Here is a 15,751-nt window from a genome sequence, read left to right as displayed (position 1 = left end):
GTCCATAGAAACACAAACAATATGGAAGTCGTCGAGCTGAACTGATTAACGAGAACAAATCAACACATAAAGGCTAGACAGCGAGAAAGTGTAAGAAATCACATCCTTTTAACTTTATTCAAATCTTTCCTTCTTTATATTGACACGCATTTGATGGAAGTTCATAAATCCAGAAGTGATTTTGCGATTTTCCTTTGGAAATCTATATTGTGTAAAATAAGTTTAAAACATTTTCAGGAAAACAAAGACCATGGGCAAAGGACAACAAGGTAGTTACTGGTGTTTGAATAGCATGTATAGCGATTGTTTTGGCCTCATTGTTAATTAAATTGAGTGAAAAAATACATAAATATTTAATAATAATGCAGGGCTCGAAATTTTTAGGGGGGGGGGGGGTCATATAGGCTTTTATTTTAGATTTTTACAGGTTAGCTGAGAGATTTCTACGTCTCATTGTGCTACATGTAGTAGAGATTGAACAAAACTGAAGCTCTAAAATAGTATCTTAAAAAATCATAAAATATGTTGACAGTGCCAATGTTAGGGCGAATGCAAACTTCCGTTTTCGATTTGGCTCTTCCAATCACATGTGACATTTTGTACGTCTATAGACTCTGACGTCACATGATATAGTATACAAGTTGCATTACTAAAACAAAGTCTGAATGTTTTTTAAAATTTTTATATTTAAGAACCCTTAATCTATTATATAACTGCCATCCATTAAATAAAGGTGAGTTTCATATTTTATGGAACTTCAAGGTGCAATGATAACACATATAGTTTGAATCAAGATGCAATTTGCTAAGCATTATGGGACGATGGAAATAAATTCCTCTGAATCATTTTGCAGAGTCTGCATAGCTCGCAATGACAAGTGGTGCTTTTAGCCACTCACTGTGACCTCCATTAATTCAAAATGATATATGGCTTATCTCCAATAGCAAATCCCAACAGCTAAAAAAAAGATTTCTTTGCTGTTAGTTAGTAGTGCCAATTTCAGATTCTACATATATTCTTTATATAAACCTTGAAGTAGTTGTTGTACATTTTGTTCATTAACTTAACTGCCTATATCTCATAGCTTTTCAAGCTTTTCACTCTGTAGAGCCAACATTACCGCTACATTGCCAAAAATTTCAACTCATTACCGCTACATTTTTTCAGATTTTCGACCGATCAGTACCGTTACATTTTTCCGGCCAAAAACAACTCAGTACCACTACATATTAATCAGCCCCAAACAACTCATTACTGCTACATATCGATTTAGCCAGGTATGGTTCGGTATAATGAGTTTCTAATCAACAGAATGTATTCACTATCTAATCAGAATGAGTATATTTATATAAATAACTCTGTAGTCGAAATTTAATTATCCAGCGTCATCTGAACATTATGAAGACAATTGAGAAGTTTGTTACAAATCGAGGGAATGCCACAATACTTATCGATGGTTATAAATTTAGAAAACAACAATATGTCAAGGAAATAGCTTTCAACAGGTCCAGTCCAAAGACTATTTCTACCTACATAGCTATTGAAAGCTACGTAGGTATTTAAACCTACCCAAAGTAGCTATTTTTACCTACTTTCTGCTTTACTTGCATTTGTGGCCAAATGCAAGAACAGCGCAACATGGTGAGCATTGAATTTTTTTATAAAGTCACACTGATGATGGATATGACAAAAAATTGGCCAAAAATGATTACTTCGTATATTATCAATTTTACATAGAAACTAATGTAAAATTGCCGTTTCAGGAAGTAATCGTTTTTGGTCAAAAATTTGTCTTACTCATCATCAGTGTGACTGTATCAAAAAATGTGGTATTGACCATGTTGCGCTGTTCAGTCTTTTGACCACAAAATGTAGATAATAAAAAGGTAGGTAAAAATAGCTACTTCAGGTAGGTTTAAATACCTACGTAGCTATTAATATCTACGTAGGTAGAAATAGTCTTTGGAATGGACCTGTTCTAGGCATTAGCGACAGTGTAAAGCATTTAACAAAACTTAGAATTTTATCTATGAACAGTGCTAATTGATTTTAATTTTTTTTGTGTTTTATTAAGTCCTACTTTCACCTCCCTGTAGTGAGCAAGGGAAATTGGTCTTATGCATTTATATATTGTACTGTACAGGCATATGTGGCTGCCTAACGAAAGAGGCAATGTAGCGGTAATGTATACTTTTTGATGTAGCGGTAATGTAAGGTTTTTTGTAGCCGTAATGACTATGTAGCGGTAATGAAAATTTCGAAAATGAAGCGGTAAAGATACGCACCTGTGGTTTAAACCTACAACGCTTAGATTTAAAATCCAATGCCCCAAAGAGTGAGGGTTAGTGATAGTAAAGGAGCATGGCCTCACTATTTACAACACATAACCATTTTTAACTCTCTTACACTTTCCCCCTTATTTCTTACCCCTGAGAAATCTCACACACAAGACTATAAACACCATTCACCAAGTGGGTTTTGTAATGGGGCACCAATATGACCAATTTGCTATGAATCAAGGAGGTTAACCCAATACCTAGTGTTAGTGGGAGTGTGGGTTATTTACAACACATTTATTATAGCACCCACTTTTAACTCTGTTAGTCAGGTGATATTTCTAAGATACAATCTAACAGAAGTAGGAATTGTATACATGTATATCTGTCATATCTGAAATTATTAAAAATTGGAGACACAAGACTAATTCCTACTTAATGATAGTCCAACTCTGAATGAATTTTGATATGCATAAAATAATCTCTGCCCCCACAGTACTATGCTGTCTTCAATTTACAAATTACTGGCCCAAATCCAAAACTTACTCAAAACCACTGAGCCATCATTTATTTAGAGCACATGTAATTAATTTTAAATGTTTTTCTTATATTTAAAAAAAGCATACCTAATAATATTTTAAGGTATAGGGCTATATTTTTTTATATGAAAAATATATAATGTCGAGTGCTGTGATTTTGAGTCCTGATATTATAATTAGTTTTTTTTTTTTAATTTGTCCTTTGATCAGATGCCAAACCAATTTTTTAATCTTCCTGCAATTATATTTAGACAGTGTTGTCAGACTATATACAGTAAAATCAAAATGCCAGACATTAAAAAAAAAACTTAATGTGTGTGTTGTACATGTCATGTATAGAGCTATAAAATAATCAGGCGTAAAATAACTGCTATTACTCATATATCATAGCATGAAAAGTTTAATATACACACCATGCATGGTGTATGATGTTATTCGTTTTGACCATGTGTACTACAGGTGTGTGCTGTGTCAATGTGTTGCATAACAGACTTCATAATTATATGATAAGTTAACTCTGTATTGGCAACTTATCAAGGGATTTTTTTTAATTTTCTACAAATGACAGATAGTCTAGGTCTTAATACAGAAGTCAGTGACTTCTTTACAACTTTTCTGAAATATAGTTCTAAAGAAACATTGGTTTTAATGTACATATGCTATGGCCTAGGAAGAAATGTTTGCATGTGCAAAAAAAAAAAACTGCCTGCCGCATTGAATTTTGATTTTTTTGGCCTGAGAAACTATTTAAAATTAATTTTTTTTTGGCCTAAACTAAAAAACGTACATTTGGGAGGATTTCTTACAGTTTAATACATTTTACGGGGTGTTGCCTTTAGTTGATTGCTTTGACAGTTTAATTATATTAGCCAGCAGATTTCTATTGAATTAAGAAAATTAATTTACTAGTATTATTATAACAAATCCCTTATAATTATAAATAATGACTTTCATATATATTTTTCTTTTTATATATCAGTAACTATGGATAGTGATAGATAAGATTTGCAGAGGGTTTATTTTTTCAAAAATATAAAATTATTTGTCAAAAGTTCATGTATATAGACATGTATATAAAGCTTTCCTATTTTGCCATATATCAGTTTGACAATGATTATAGTGCCCTCTAGTGTTGGCCACATTTCCTGAGGACGTTCTCTCTTACAGTGGCCGGTATGCTGAGCGGTACGGACGCTATCCACGTGGCCACCGTCCTGGAGGACTGTGTAGATCAGCTGACCATCCTCGGGAGGATCATGCCGGCGTCGTTTGAGACGCGAGTGGACGCAGTGGAGGTACATATAAACAGCTGACGTTGGTAGAGGGTCGGATGTTTTATCTGAATACATTCTTCATAACTTTATTTTATGCATTATTTTAAGAGATATGCTAAAATATATCAAATTAAATACATGATATTAAATCAGTTCAATGGGCGAAAGTTAGTTTCACAATATTGATTGACATTTCGTATTTGTAAGGATACATATATAGACTATTATAATGGTTATTTATAAGGATATATATAGACTATAGTGGTAAGAATATTGAAAAACATAAAAATTTTGTCTTTTTTTAAAATCAATCAGCTTTTTAGTGTATACATGATGACCACGTATGTCTCATGGTTCACGTTAATTTACCCTGTCCATTGTTTTCTTCAGATGGTCAGTAACGAGCTAAATCACCTGGTCTCCGGACAGAAGGAGTTAGAGCTACGATATCAGACCATCCTAGCCAAGAAGCTTGACCTGATGAACAGCACCAAAAACACAGAGCGTCTGACGCAGGTCGAGAAGGAGGTCATCGAGGCTGGGGCAGATCTAAAGAACAGCACGCACGTGTTCGGGCGGAGCCTCCGACAGAATCCTCTCACGGGGGACAACATGGTCAAAGTACAGGAGGACAGGTAACTATAAAATCGTCATCATTAGTTATAATAGATATGGATCTACCAACAAGCATGCTAGATATATACTGAAAGGAAAAAGAAACGCAGGCTAAACTTTTGAGGTGAATTTAATTTTTTTTTCTTAAAATACTTTTTATTTTTCCTATGTACCTTTTAAAATCATCTTTCAAAAAGATATAACCAAGTTCTCATATGATTTTGTTTAATTATTCATGAGTTATTGAAGCTCAAATGACGATACCCCCCAAAAGTGAAAATCGAAAACTTTCATTATCTTCAATGTCTATCTCGTGTATTTGTCAGAGTCTTGTTTCTCCTTTGCATGGAATTTCATCAGAGTGTTTATCTTTCAAACCCTGGCTATATTTAGCATGGGTAACCACGCAAAAAATAGTCAAACGGCGTGCGCATGCGCCAGTGAGAGGAATACAACCGTAAGTTGACTGGCTCAAAAAACCAAATTGCGGAATTTTTTCTTTCAAATTTCGTATGAATGTAATGATTATAATCGTCTACTGTATAAATGGCTGTTTTTGTGGTAGTAAGGTGGCAATTTAAGAGATGGCAGGACGACTAATACGCTCATAACATGGCTCTGTTTTGCGTTCTCGTCATCGTCACGGTTGATTGAAAACCATTCCAGACCCTCTCTGACAACGGGTAAAAAGTTTTATGGGGGAAAATTTACAAGAGACTGCTTAGTAAACCGTTGTTGCCTTTTTCATTAATTAAGCAATACGAAAACAAGACCCCATTGAACTTCTGTAAACTGTGCCAAGATTGCAATAAATTCATAATGTGTCTTACTATTGAAAAACAATGTGCATACCTCATATGCATAAAATAATGCAACAAGATTTGTCGACAAACTGGTCGTCATCAAATTGCATGTGTTTTTGGCTTTTTAACGTTTTCCCTACGTGACGTTATAAATTTTACGATTGAGTAATTCTGAATACTGATTTTGATGCACAGTAACTAAATTTCCCTTCTGATCAATTTTCGTAATTTTCGGTCATGTGGTGAAATTTTTATTGAAAATTATGCTACCCTGCATTTCTTTTTCTTTTCAGTATATTTAAACCCACGTGCCAGCTTTCATTTCTCTATCTGATTTTTAATATTGAAATTGAAAATAACAATCCTTAGGCCTGTTAATAGAGTGAACGTTCACGAGCGCTGGCCAAAATTCCTGAATGACATACCTCCAATAGAAATGTTCGTGAGCGCTCACTCTGTTGAACAGGCCTCAGCAAATATGAATTGTTTCCTCTTTTAAATGCATGAAAGTGGATAAAGATTCCATCTCTGACGTACTTATAAGGATGTATTTGTATCTTGACAGGATGTTTGTGGAGAGATGTATGGCTGACACCCTGTCAGAGTGTATACAGAACTGTAGCTTCCAAGCCCTGGCCGAGACCGTCCGCACCCAGAAGGAGAGGAAGGCCAGGCTACAGGACACCATTCTGAAGTAAGCAGGGCATGCTGGGACTGTTATAGCAGGGAATGCTGGGACTATTATAGTAGGGAATGCTGGGACTATTATAGTAGGGCATGCTGGGACTATCATAATAGGGCATTCTGGGAATTTAGTAGGGCATGCTGAGACTATTATAGCAGGGGATGCTGGGACTGTTATAGTAGGTCTTACTGGGACTATTATAGCAGGGCATGCTGGGACTGTTATAGCAGGTCTTACAGGGACTATTATAGCAGGGCATGCTGGGACTGTTAGAGTAGGACATGCTGGGACTATTATAGTAGGGCATGCTGGGACTACATTCTTATAGCAGTGAAAGGGTTCTGCTGTCTCTAACAGAAGAATTGTAGCTAAGAAAGTTAGAAAAATGTCTTCATTTCAAATTTTGAAGAATAAATATTAAATTCTTCTGTAGATACTCTAGGTTTAGGGTCCGATCATCAAGGTGGGGCAAAGGGTGTAACATTTTTAAAATGCAATATCTTAAAAAATAATTTTTTATCACCTTGAAAATTTAACCAGATAAGCTGATGATTACAATAAACTGAATATTCTATCATACATGTATTTGTTTGTGCTTTAAAATTTTCACAGAGAAACAAAATCAGCTTGTTTGTTACAGAAAAAGGGCTTACTGTCTGTATTGTGTGCCAACTGATACTCAGGTGACTCTTAATGCCTCCATGGGCCTCTGCTAACTAACTCAAGCTACAACTGAATCTAACGTGAATTTTTCATTTGACAGGGAAGAGAATGGAAGGAGACATGTGAGAATGCTGAACAAGAAGTTGGTGGACATCCAGAAGGAGAAGGAGATTGAGTTACAACAGAGGAACAATATGATCGCCCACTTCAAGGACCAGCTGCAGGAAATGAAGGCCAAGACCGACATGGAGGGGAAGTATCTAAAGAAGAGCGCCGAAGTCACGGTGGCCCAGACCCAGAAAAAGTGTACACTGTCCGAGAAAGCCCTCCAGGACGAGATAGAGGTCAGTGGGGGGTCACGAAAGGTCATAGGTCAAAGGGGGGTATTAAAGATCATAGGTCAGTGGGGACATTTGTAAATCTGGGGTGCAAGATCTGCACTTCCTGCTGTGTGTCTTACTTCTACTGAAAAGAGGTTTTTAGTAATTTATGCTAGTGTGTATGTGTTTTATGGAAAATTAAATTAATTCAAGGAAGTCAACAGGGATTTAGTGTACAAAGTTACAAATTAAGGTTTTTTTTTCACACATAACATACTGTATGTGTACTTTTATAAAGTGGGATTCATATTTTACTTAAATTGCATGTGCCATTCTTTAATATTTTAAGTATTTTTATATAGTAACAAATTTGACTAGGAGTTGCTGCCCTTGGTCACATTTTCTCAGTAAACTGTTCCAATAAGCCATTGTAACAGTGTCTGATGGAGTTTCCTCCTTCTCATTCCAGAGTCTGAAACACAAGATAGAGGAGGAGCAGAGATGTAATCAGGAAATAGAGAACTTTCTACGGGCACATCAAGAGGTAGGGAACCAGGCTAATACACACACTAAATATATACAAAAATAGAGAACTCAGGGCACATCAAGAGATATGGAACCAGGCTAATACACATATATAGATAAATACAGATATAGAGAACTTTCTCCGGGCACATCAAGAGGTAGGGACCACGGTAACATACACATATATAAATACATATATACAGAAATAGAGAACTTTCTTTAGTCAAATCAAGGGGTATGGGACCATGCAGGATAACATACATGTTGTCAGAGGAATGAAACAGTTATGTATACAATTCAGAAACATCTCTCATAAAGCTGCACAATATTGTTGCAATAAAGGGCTGTTTGAATACAAGATTACACTAGAAAAATTTTTTAACTTTAAACTCTTTTATAATTGCGAGCTTTAGCATTAGGAGCACCAATAGTCCAGTCAAATAATAAATTTAGAACATAGGAATTCTAATACAAGAGATCTGTCAGCTTATAAGGCCATTTATTAACTGCTGTGGATGCAAAAACTTGTTGACCATGAGGAATCATATTCCAGTGACTTCAATCCTAACACCATATCTTTGGCACACAAAACCCAAACAAAAACTAAAAAGAAACCATGATAATAAAATACTTATGTATACATAAACATTATCAGGAAGTGCCTATATTGGAGATTTATTTGACATACTGTATTTTGTGACAGGAGCTGGAGAAGAAAGTAGATATCTGGATGGAGAAATACGAGAAAGACGTGGAGGCCAAGCAACACGAGCTGGACGTACTCAAGGCATCAAAGGCCAAGGACCTGGATAAATTACAGGAACTCACCAAACTGGTACGTACTGTTTAAATCAATAACCTGTAATTCTGACTAATCTTGTACGTACATTGTCTAAATCAATAACCAGTAATACAGATCCCCAATTACTGGCACTTAATGGTTCAGTGCATCTGTGTTAGATTGACCTCTCATTTTATAAATCAGATTCTCTCATTTACTGTTCTTCCCATGCTGTTAAATTAATATTATATTCTTACTTACTGCCAAGTTGTGTTTCAATGCTTTTTGTGTGAGTAATTTACCCTTGCTTTAAATGCAATCCTCTCAATTATTGCAACCTTGTGGTTCAATGCCCCTGGATAAGAGTTACCTGCAATTGCTGTAAATCGAATCTCTCAGCTACACTGCAACCTTAAGGTTCAAAGTTTTTGTTTAAGAGTGACTTCCCCTGGCTGTAAACTATTATCCTTTCAGTTACTGCCATCTTGTGTTTCAGTGGAATAGATCTTGATAGAAATTAAATTCTTGTATGTAAGTTTTTTTAAGGAGATGGCTTTTTGTGTTTTAAAAGAAATATTCTCTCATTTCAGTACAAGGAATATGAACAAGTGGTTGTGGAAGACAGAATAGAGAAAGAAAAGGCCAGAAGGAAGGCCGACCAAGAAGCCATTGAGCTTAGAGCAGCCACAAGGGTAAGTAATGGGCTTATATCAAAGTTTGTTATATAGGTCATTCTTCACACAGTTCAAGCTTTTACAACCTGTTGACATTTATCATCACTTTTAAAGTTTAAATACAGATTCTGACTGCAATAAAACTTTTATTATAATGTTTATATTTTGTGTTTAGATCCAGTCCTGGTGGCGCGGTGTAATGGTCAGGAAGGGATTCGGTCCTTACAGCAAAAAGAAAAAGGGAAAGAAGGGCAAAAAGGGAAAGAAAGGCAAAAAGAAGAAGTAAAATGGCTGCTTATTTTTGTGTTGGACAATTTTGTTTTTGTTATTTTTATCTCAATTCAACATCTATTTACTCGGGACACTATCAAACAACAGTTTATATGTCTAGTTTACCGTCACGCCAGAACAAAGACAATTTTTTTTTGCTAAATATTATTTCTTATCAGAAGTCTAATGTATTTATATGAGCAATACCATGTGATACTGGAATGGTAACTTCTTTAATATATTTTATGTGCTGGTTTTTATTGAAGGGAATGATACATGAAATATATGTTCTTTGTTGAGATATAAATATGTTTTATACCTTGATTTCTTCCATTTTTATGGCTTACGAAGCCATATAGCTCCCGGTGTATCTTTACGGCAAAGAGTTCCGTGTGTATTCTAGTAAACATGAGCAAGATAAAATAGTCCTTGTCTTTTCTTTAATTCTATTCTACCTTTGTTGTGAAATTTACTCACCAAGTTCTTAATCAAAAACCTTGTTATTTTCATTTAATTTTCGCTACTGAAGACAAGATAAACCAAATAAAAAAACTAAATTAAATAAACTCTTGTGAGGACACGGCAGAATATCTTCTGACCGTATGTGTCAACAGCGCCACCGTGTAGATAAGTCGATCTAAATTAAAGAAAGAGAACTGTGTCGGGAGTACGTTGTCGCGCCAGATAGTTCGTAGGAATACAGATTAAATGTATTTTACCTTACAAACTGTTTAAGCAGCTGCTATAAGCAGTGATTTCCTAAGGCCGTTTTTGCTTGGCGGTAACGCGATCACGATCTCCCGCCAACTCAATGTTGTGAACTCAATGCGTAACGCGGTATGATGCAATAGCCTTGATGCTCCGACATTTAAAAAAAGATTCATTATTTAAACACATAATATTTAAGACATTATTTTTTTGCATTAATGTACTGAAAATGAAACGTGTGATAAAATTATCAATGTTTATGAATTTACTTTATGAACTCTGGAAAGCACTTAGTTCAAACGCATATGCTTCTAATACACAGTGACCTATATATTCAGAAGCGCTCCAAGTGACAATATCTACATGCGGTAAGCATTACATTGGTGCTACATAATGAGAACAAAAAGTTTCAAGATGACTACAAGTAGATACATAAAAAAAAAATAAGGAGGATCATTAGGGGCCTATTTAATTGTAGATAGCAAAAATAGCACAATACATAAAACAGTAAAAAGACAGTGGCTTTATAGAAAATTTTAATAGAACAATTTTTCGTGATTAGATCTCTTTACATAAAAAAAACTCTATTGTTGAATAATTTTAAGTACGTCTTTAAATATGAATTTAGATAAAATAAACTCAACTGCCAAGAAACGCCTCAGGCCGTCAATTCAGCGACCCCCCCCCCTTTTTGCATTAAGAAATTTCTGGGAAAACAATTTTGTAGTATATTACATTTCCTTACATTTTACATCCATGTCAAGCACGTAAGCCATTATGGCTCTTCAGGCCTTTGATTTTTTAAACTGTGAATCAATGTTTGCAATGAAGCAAACTAGGGTGAACTAAGCAAGCAATGACAGTGAAAGCCTGCCTAAATACCATATTCAGTGGGACACAATATTTTGTCAGAGTAGACAAGGTGCCAGATTTTACAGTGAAAAGAACATGGAAAGTAGTAAAATAGAAAATTAAAGTAAAGGTTGGATTTCACAGTGAAATACTGTCAGATAATTGTGTAGATGTGGGGATCTAGGGGAATTCACAATGGTCAGGCTTCAGAATGCAGAACAAATGTCTAGAATCATACACTAGCTGATCCACAGTGCTCATCTGAATCTGGTCTTGCTGCTCTTCAGATTTCTTTCTATGTTGGATTTAACAATTTTGGCCTTGTACTGTAGCCAAACCCTAGTCACAGCTGATGTTGAATCCACACACAAGGGAATGCTGGGATATCAGTATAAATGATAGTGGTAAATCTTAATAACCTGAGATCATGTCTTTAAAATTCTTTCTAGTTGTAGTACTTTTTTAAAATCATGGGGGAGATTATGAGTCAACTTTTTTCGTTAATTAATTGTATTTGTCTGATGAAAATCTCATTCGCTCTTTGTCACTGTACAGTAACTTGCTTCATTCAGTATGGGGGGGGGGGAGTGATCCAAGCAAAATGTTTTACTACTGACTTACTCCAGCATGTTAGAGGTTCACAGCGAGATACTTTTGACTTGGCGCCCTGTAACATAAGGAGCGTAGGGACGTTAACCGAGGCTCTTACTTGTAGGAGTAACTACTGACTATGGACATTGAAGGTTTCGGACCAGAGGCATTGTTTCCTTTATGCAGCAATGCAAATAATGAATGATTTTTTTCAACCCCAAAAAAAATCATTAAGGACTAAAGGAGGGAAAAAGTTCAATAATGGATCAAAATTAAACAGACAATAAAATTAAAAAGAATTCTGAATCTTTGAAGTGTAAATCATGCTATTTTCAGCTTTAAAAGTGTAGGATCTTTGATGCTGGGTACTTCATCTCTCATGTAATGGTTTTAGAATTTCAAGGACAAATTTCATGATATTGTCATTTCAAAGCAATATTTAACAAATATGAAATATGCTTTTTACTAATTAACCTAATTTAATTTACAAAAGCAGATTAAGTTGCGTTTTACAAGTAAATGAACTGTGATTTCTTTTTTTAAAACGATAATTACATGTAAAATGTTTTCGCATTTTAAACTAGAGGTATACTGTGAGCACTGAGCTCCCTAATTCATACCCACGTCTCTCATACCATTGCAAAGTGCATGATTTGCTCTGGGAGACCCGATATAAGTGTCAAATCAAAACATAAAATAGGAGGTGCAAAATGGCAGTAAAGAATATCATTAAATTTCATTCAGTGATATGGGAGAGATCCTTACCCTTCAATACATTTAAGAAAGAATTGCAGTGTCAATGTTTTGCGCCGGAAAACCCTAAATGTTTGTAGGATCAAAGTAAAGTAGAATATACACAATGACACTATGAAGCATAGATTCTTTAAAAAGTTTCATTTAATTTCATTCAGTGGTGTACGTGGATAAGAGATTGGTACCCTAAAACGTAACAGACAGGCGGACATCCCAATCACTATATATATCCTTCCACTTTTCAAGCGAGGGGGGGATATAACAAATCCGCCAAAATACTACCAGTAGATAAGATATATATGCCAACAAGATCAACAGGTTGTTGAAATCCCCGTAACATCAATTTATTAGTAAGTAGCATGCCTTACTTTAAAAATTAATCGTCCCTAGAGCGAGCTCTTGAATAACTATAAAGTTCTCAACTATAAAGTTATCTTTGTGTGTGTCGGGGGAAGAGGTGGTCTCCAGGAACCGTTGTATTCTTGTACGATAGAACCTTACGTTCTGTGACTTTCCTGTGACCTAACATACCTTGTAAAAGGTGAAGATATATAACGAACGGTGACCATTCTCATAAATCTAGTGAGTACGAACGGTGACCATTCTCATAAATCTAGTGAGTACGGATCGTGAGTAGGACAGGACCAATGGGAAACCGTGTCAAGAGGTGGGGTCAGGTGCAATTTATATGATGTGGGTCAGATAGTTGACATATTTCCCTTTTCAAACTGAAGGCGACTGAATTGAGTTTTTTCCCATTATTATTCTCTGCTCTGGTATATAATCCGTCTTGTTTCCCAAGGTGTTTGTCTCAGTATTTGTACAAGTGTTCTTTGATTCTTAGGTGTCTGCCTGAAAATCTGCACGTTTTTCATTCTCAGTATTGTTGCCCACAATTAATGTCTTCAATATATTTTTTATTTTTTCGAGAGAAAAAATCCAAATATGACAAGCAGTTGATTTATTCGTTGACTTTTCCCGATGGCTGTTCCTGTACCAGCACGTGGTTGTCGTTTTTAAAAATGGTGGTCCAGCCAGAAAAAATCCATTTTTTCTTGAAAATAAACATTTTCAATGATAAAAGATTATACGATATTTGAAAGAAGTGATTGCCATTAAACTACAATCTACTACAAACTACTAAGGCAGGCCCTTAGCAACGGGTTTCAAAAGGAGAAGCAACTTCTAAATTAAAAAAAAAGGCAAAATTACTAAAGCCCAATGAGCTCATTTTCGTAGGTAAGAAAAATATTTTTTCGCGTTATAACGCGAAACTTTAGCGAATTAACGCGTAACTTTCGCGATATAACGCGAAACTCTCGCGAATAAACGCGTAACTTTCGCGTTATTTCGCGAAAAAATATGATGCGAGAATTGGATAGATTAGTCATCAGAATATTTTATTTTATTTTAAAACCTTACTATTGAATTAATAAAATGAATTTTCCTTTCTTGTACATGTTTTTCAATTGTTAAATTCTTTAGACTGATTATTTCTTAAGGAAAATCTCCACTTGACATTTTTCCTAGCTGTTTTTTAATCAGTAACATTTACTACAACTGTACCACTAGTAAATTAAGCAATCAATCATTTTGGACAAAAATTATACACTGTAGAAACATAACTTAAAAGTGAATGAACAATGTATAATTTCATTGTCTCCAATATTTTTATATTGGGTTATAGAGAAGTAAGTGGACTAGCCATAAATAAAAACTATGAAGGTATACAGCAGAGTTTGTACACTTTGAATTGTCAATGTTTTCGTAAGCAATGGAATGACAACGTGGTGCAACCTCAAAATAGGATATCGAATTTCCACAGCGAATCCAACGGAGGCAAATGAAAATCTGCTATCCAATTTTCACAAATGCGGTGGGACGCAATTGACAAATTTACCTCATTTTGTCAATTTTCTGAGATCTTGATCTCTATAAAATAAAATTATTTCAAATTCTCTAGATAGTGCATAAAAAAGACGCCCGAAAAGGGTAATTTTCCCCGAAATTAATAATCTTGACGTTTAACTTTTGGAAAACTCGCATAAACTTTGAATTGTTTGAACAGCGTTGAGAAAGACAAATTGTGACGGTAAAGATGGATTCAATGGCATGAAAGCTTAAAATTTAACTTTTGATAGTCCAAAATCAAAATAGCCTTTTGCTTATCATTGTAATGAATAAAATTGATGACAAAATCAAAAAAGCAAATGTCTGGTTAAACAGCAAAAGTTTCGCGTTATAACGCGAAAGTTACGCGTTATATCGCGAAAGTTTCGCGTTTTATCCTGCAACTACCCCTTGCATTGACCTAATAAAGGTAACCTAATAAACCAAAGCTTTGTCCGGTCACTGCCCTAATAAATCCTCGTGCATGTATTCCGACGTTCTAAAAGCATTGTGACGTCATGTATATTGCAATGTTTACGCAATGGCGTCATTGTTTCAACTGCAGAGATGTGCCTAAATATGTCGCCCTCTATCACGTTTTCTTACCCTCGCCCAAATATCGCTTATATTTCAAGACAGTAACCATGTATTTTATATATAACGCGAACGTTTCGCGTTTATTCGCTTTATATCGCAAAAGTTTCGAGTTTTAACGCGAAAGTTACGCGTTTATTCGCAAAAGTTTCGCGTTATTCGCGAAGGTAACGCGAAAGTTACGCGTTTAATTATTCGCGAAAGTTAATAATTTCGTGTTATATCGCGAAAGTTTCGCGTTATAACGCGAAAGTAACGCGTTTATTCGCGAAAGTTCCGCGTTACATCGCGAAAGTTTCGCGTTATAACGCGAAAATTTTATTTTTCTTACCTACGAAAATGAGCTCCTTGGGCTTTCGTCAAAATAGCCACCACCCCCCCCCCCCCCCCCCCCAAGAAAAAAACAAAATAAAAAACAAACAAACAAACAACTTAATAGCTGTCCATGCATTTGTAAGTGATCGACCTTACAGCGACAAAAATATCGGGGGTCTGTAGAAAAAATTACTGTATAGAAATACTATTCTCAGATAAATGGTGCCCCCCCAACTTGCCTTCGAATTATACAGGTCTAATAGCTGCAAAACGATAGCGTTATAAATATTGCGGTTTTATATTTTCAATTTTTAGTCTTTGACCAAAACTTAATTATATATAAAACCATAACGCTAGAATGTTCTGCAGCTAAACTACGCGGCTGCTACAGTCACAAAGAGAATAACTGAATGACTGCCAACATGTTTGGTGAATCAATAAAGAAATTGAAATTGAATCAGATGTAACCCAGCTGCCCACCAGTATATCATTTCAAAACCTGGATTGAAATTGTTGTGTAATACATGATGCAACCATAGCTAGTATTGTGGATTCATTGTCTTTGTTAAATGATACTTGTATAATGAATTTAAGAGGAAAATGTGACACATTTCTTCTTTCAG

At 35.2% G+C, this 15,751-nt stretch overlaps 1 protein-coding gene across 2 annotated transcripts; it reads left to right on the top strand.

Moving 5' to 3' along the window:
• Positions 1–69: 69 nt before the first annotated feature.
• On the top strand, positions 70–9,749 carry LOC134238469 (dynein regulatory complex protein 9-like). 2 transcript variants are annotated; one of them, XM_062720601.1, is made up of 10 exons: positions 73–90; positions 238–269; positions 3,983–4,110; positions 4,480–4,724; positions 6,073–6,201; positions 6,956–7,199; positions 7,645–7,719; positions 8,404–8,535; positions 9,072–9,173; positions 9,331–9,749. In XM_062720601.1, the coding sequence occupies exons 2-10, from the start codon at positions 251–253 to the stop codon at positions 9,439–9,441; spliced, it is 1,185 nt and encodes a 394-aa protein (XP_062576585.1). In that variant the 5' UTR covers positions 73–90; positions 238–250; the 3' UTR covers positions 9,442–9,749. The 2 variants fall into 2 exon arrangements, with proteins under 2 accessions (XP_062576586.1, XP_062576585.1); XM_062720602.1 differs by lacking the exon at positions 238–269 and having other exon boundaries at positions 70–88.
• Positions 9,750–15,751: the final 6,002 nt, after the last annotated feature.

The sequence above is a fragment of the Saccostrea cucullata genome, unplaced genomic scaffold (assembly GCF_032062105.1).
Source record: "Saccostrea cucullata isolate Sc308-1 unplaced genomic scaffold, CSIRO_AGI_Scuc_v1 ctg279, whole genome shotgun sequence".
NCBI classification, from domain to species: domain Eukaryota; kingdom Metazoa; phylum Mollusca; class Bivalvia; order Ostreida; family Ostreidae; genus Saccostrea; species Saccostrea cuccullata.
The sequence above is the reverse complement of the archived record's forward strand: the minus strand, read 5'-3'. Positions and strand labels throughout refer to the sequence as shown.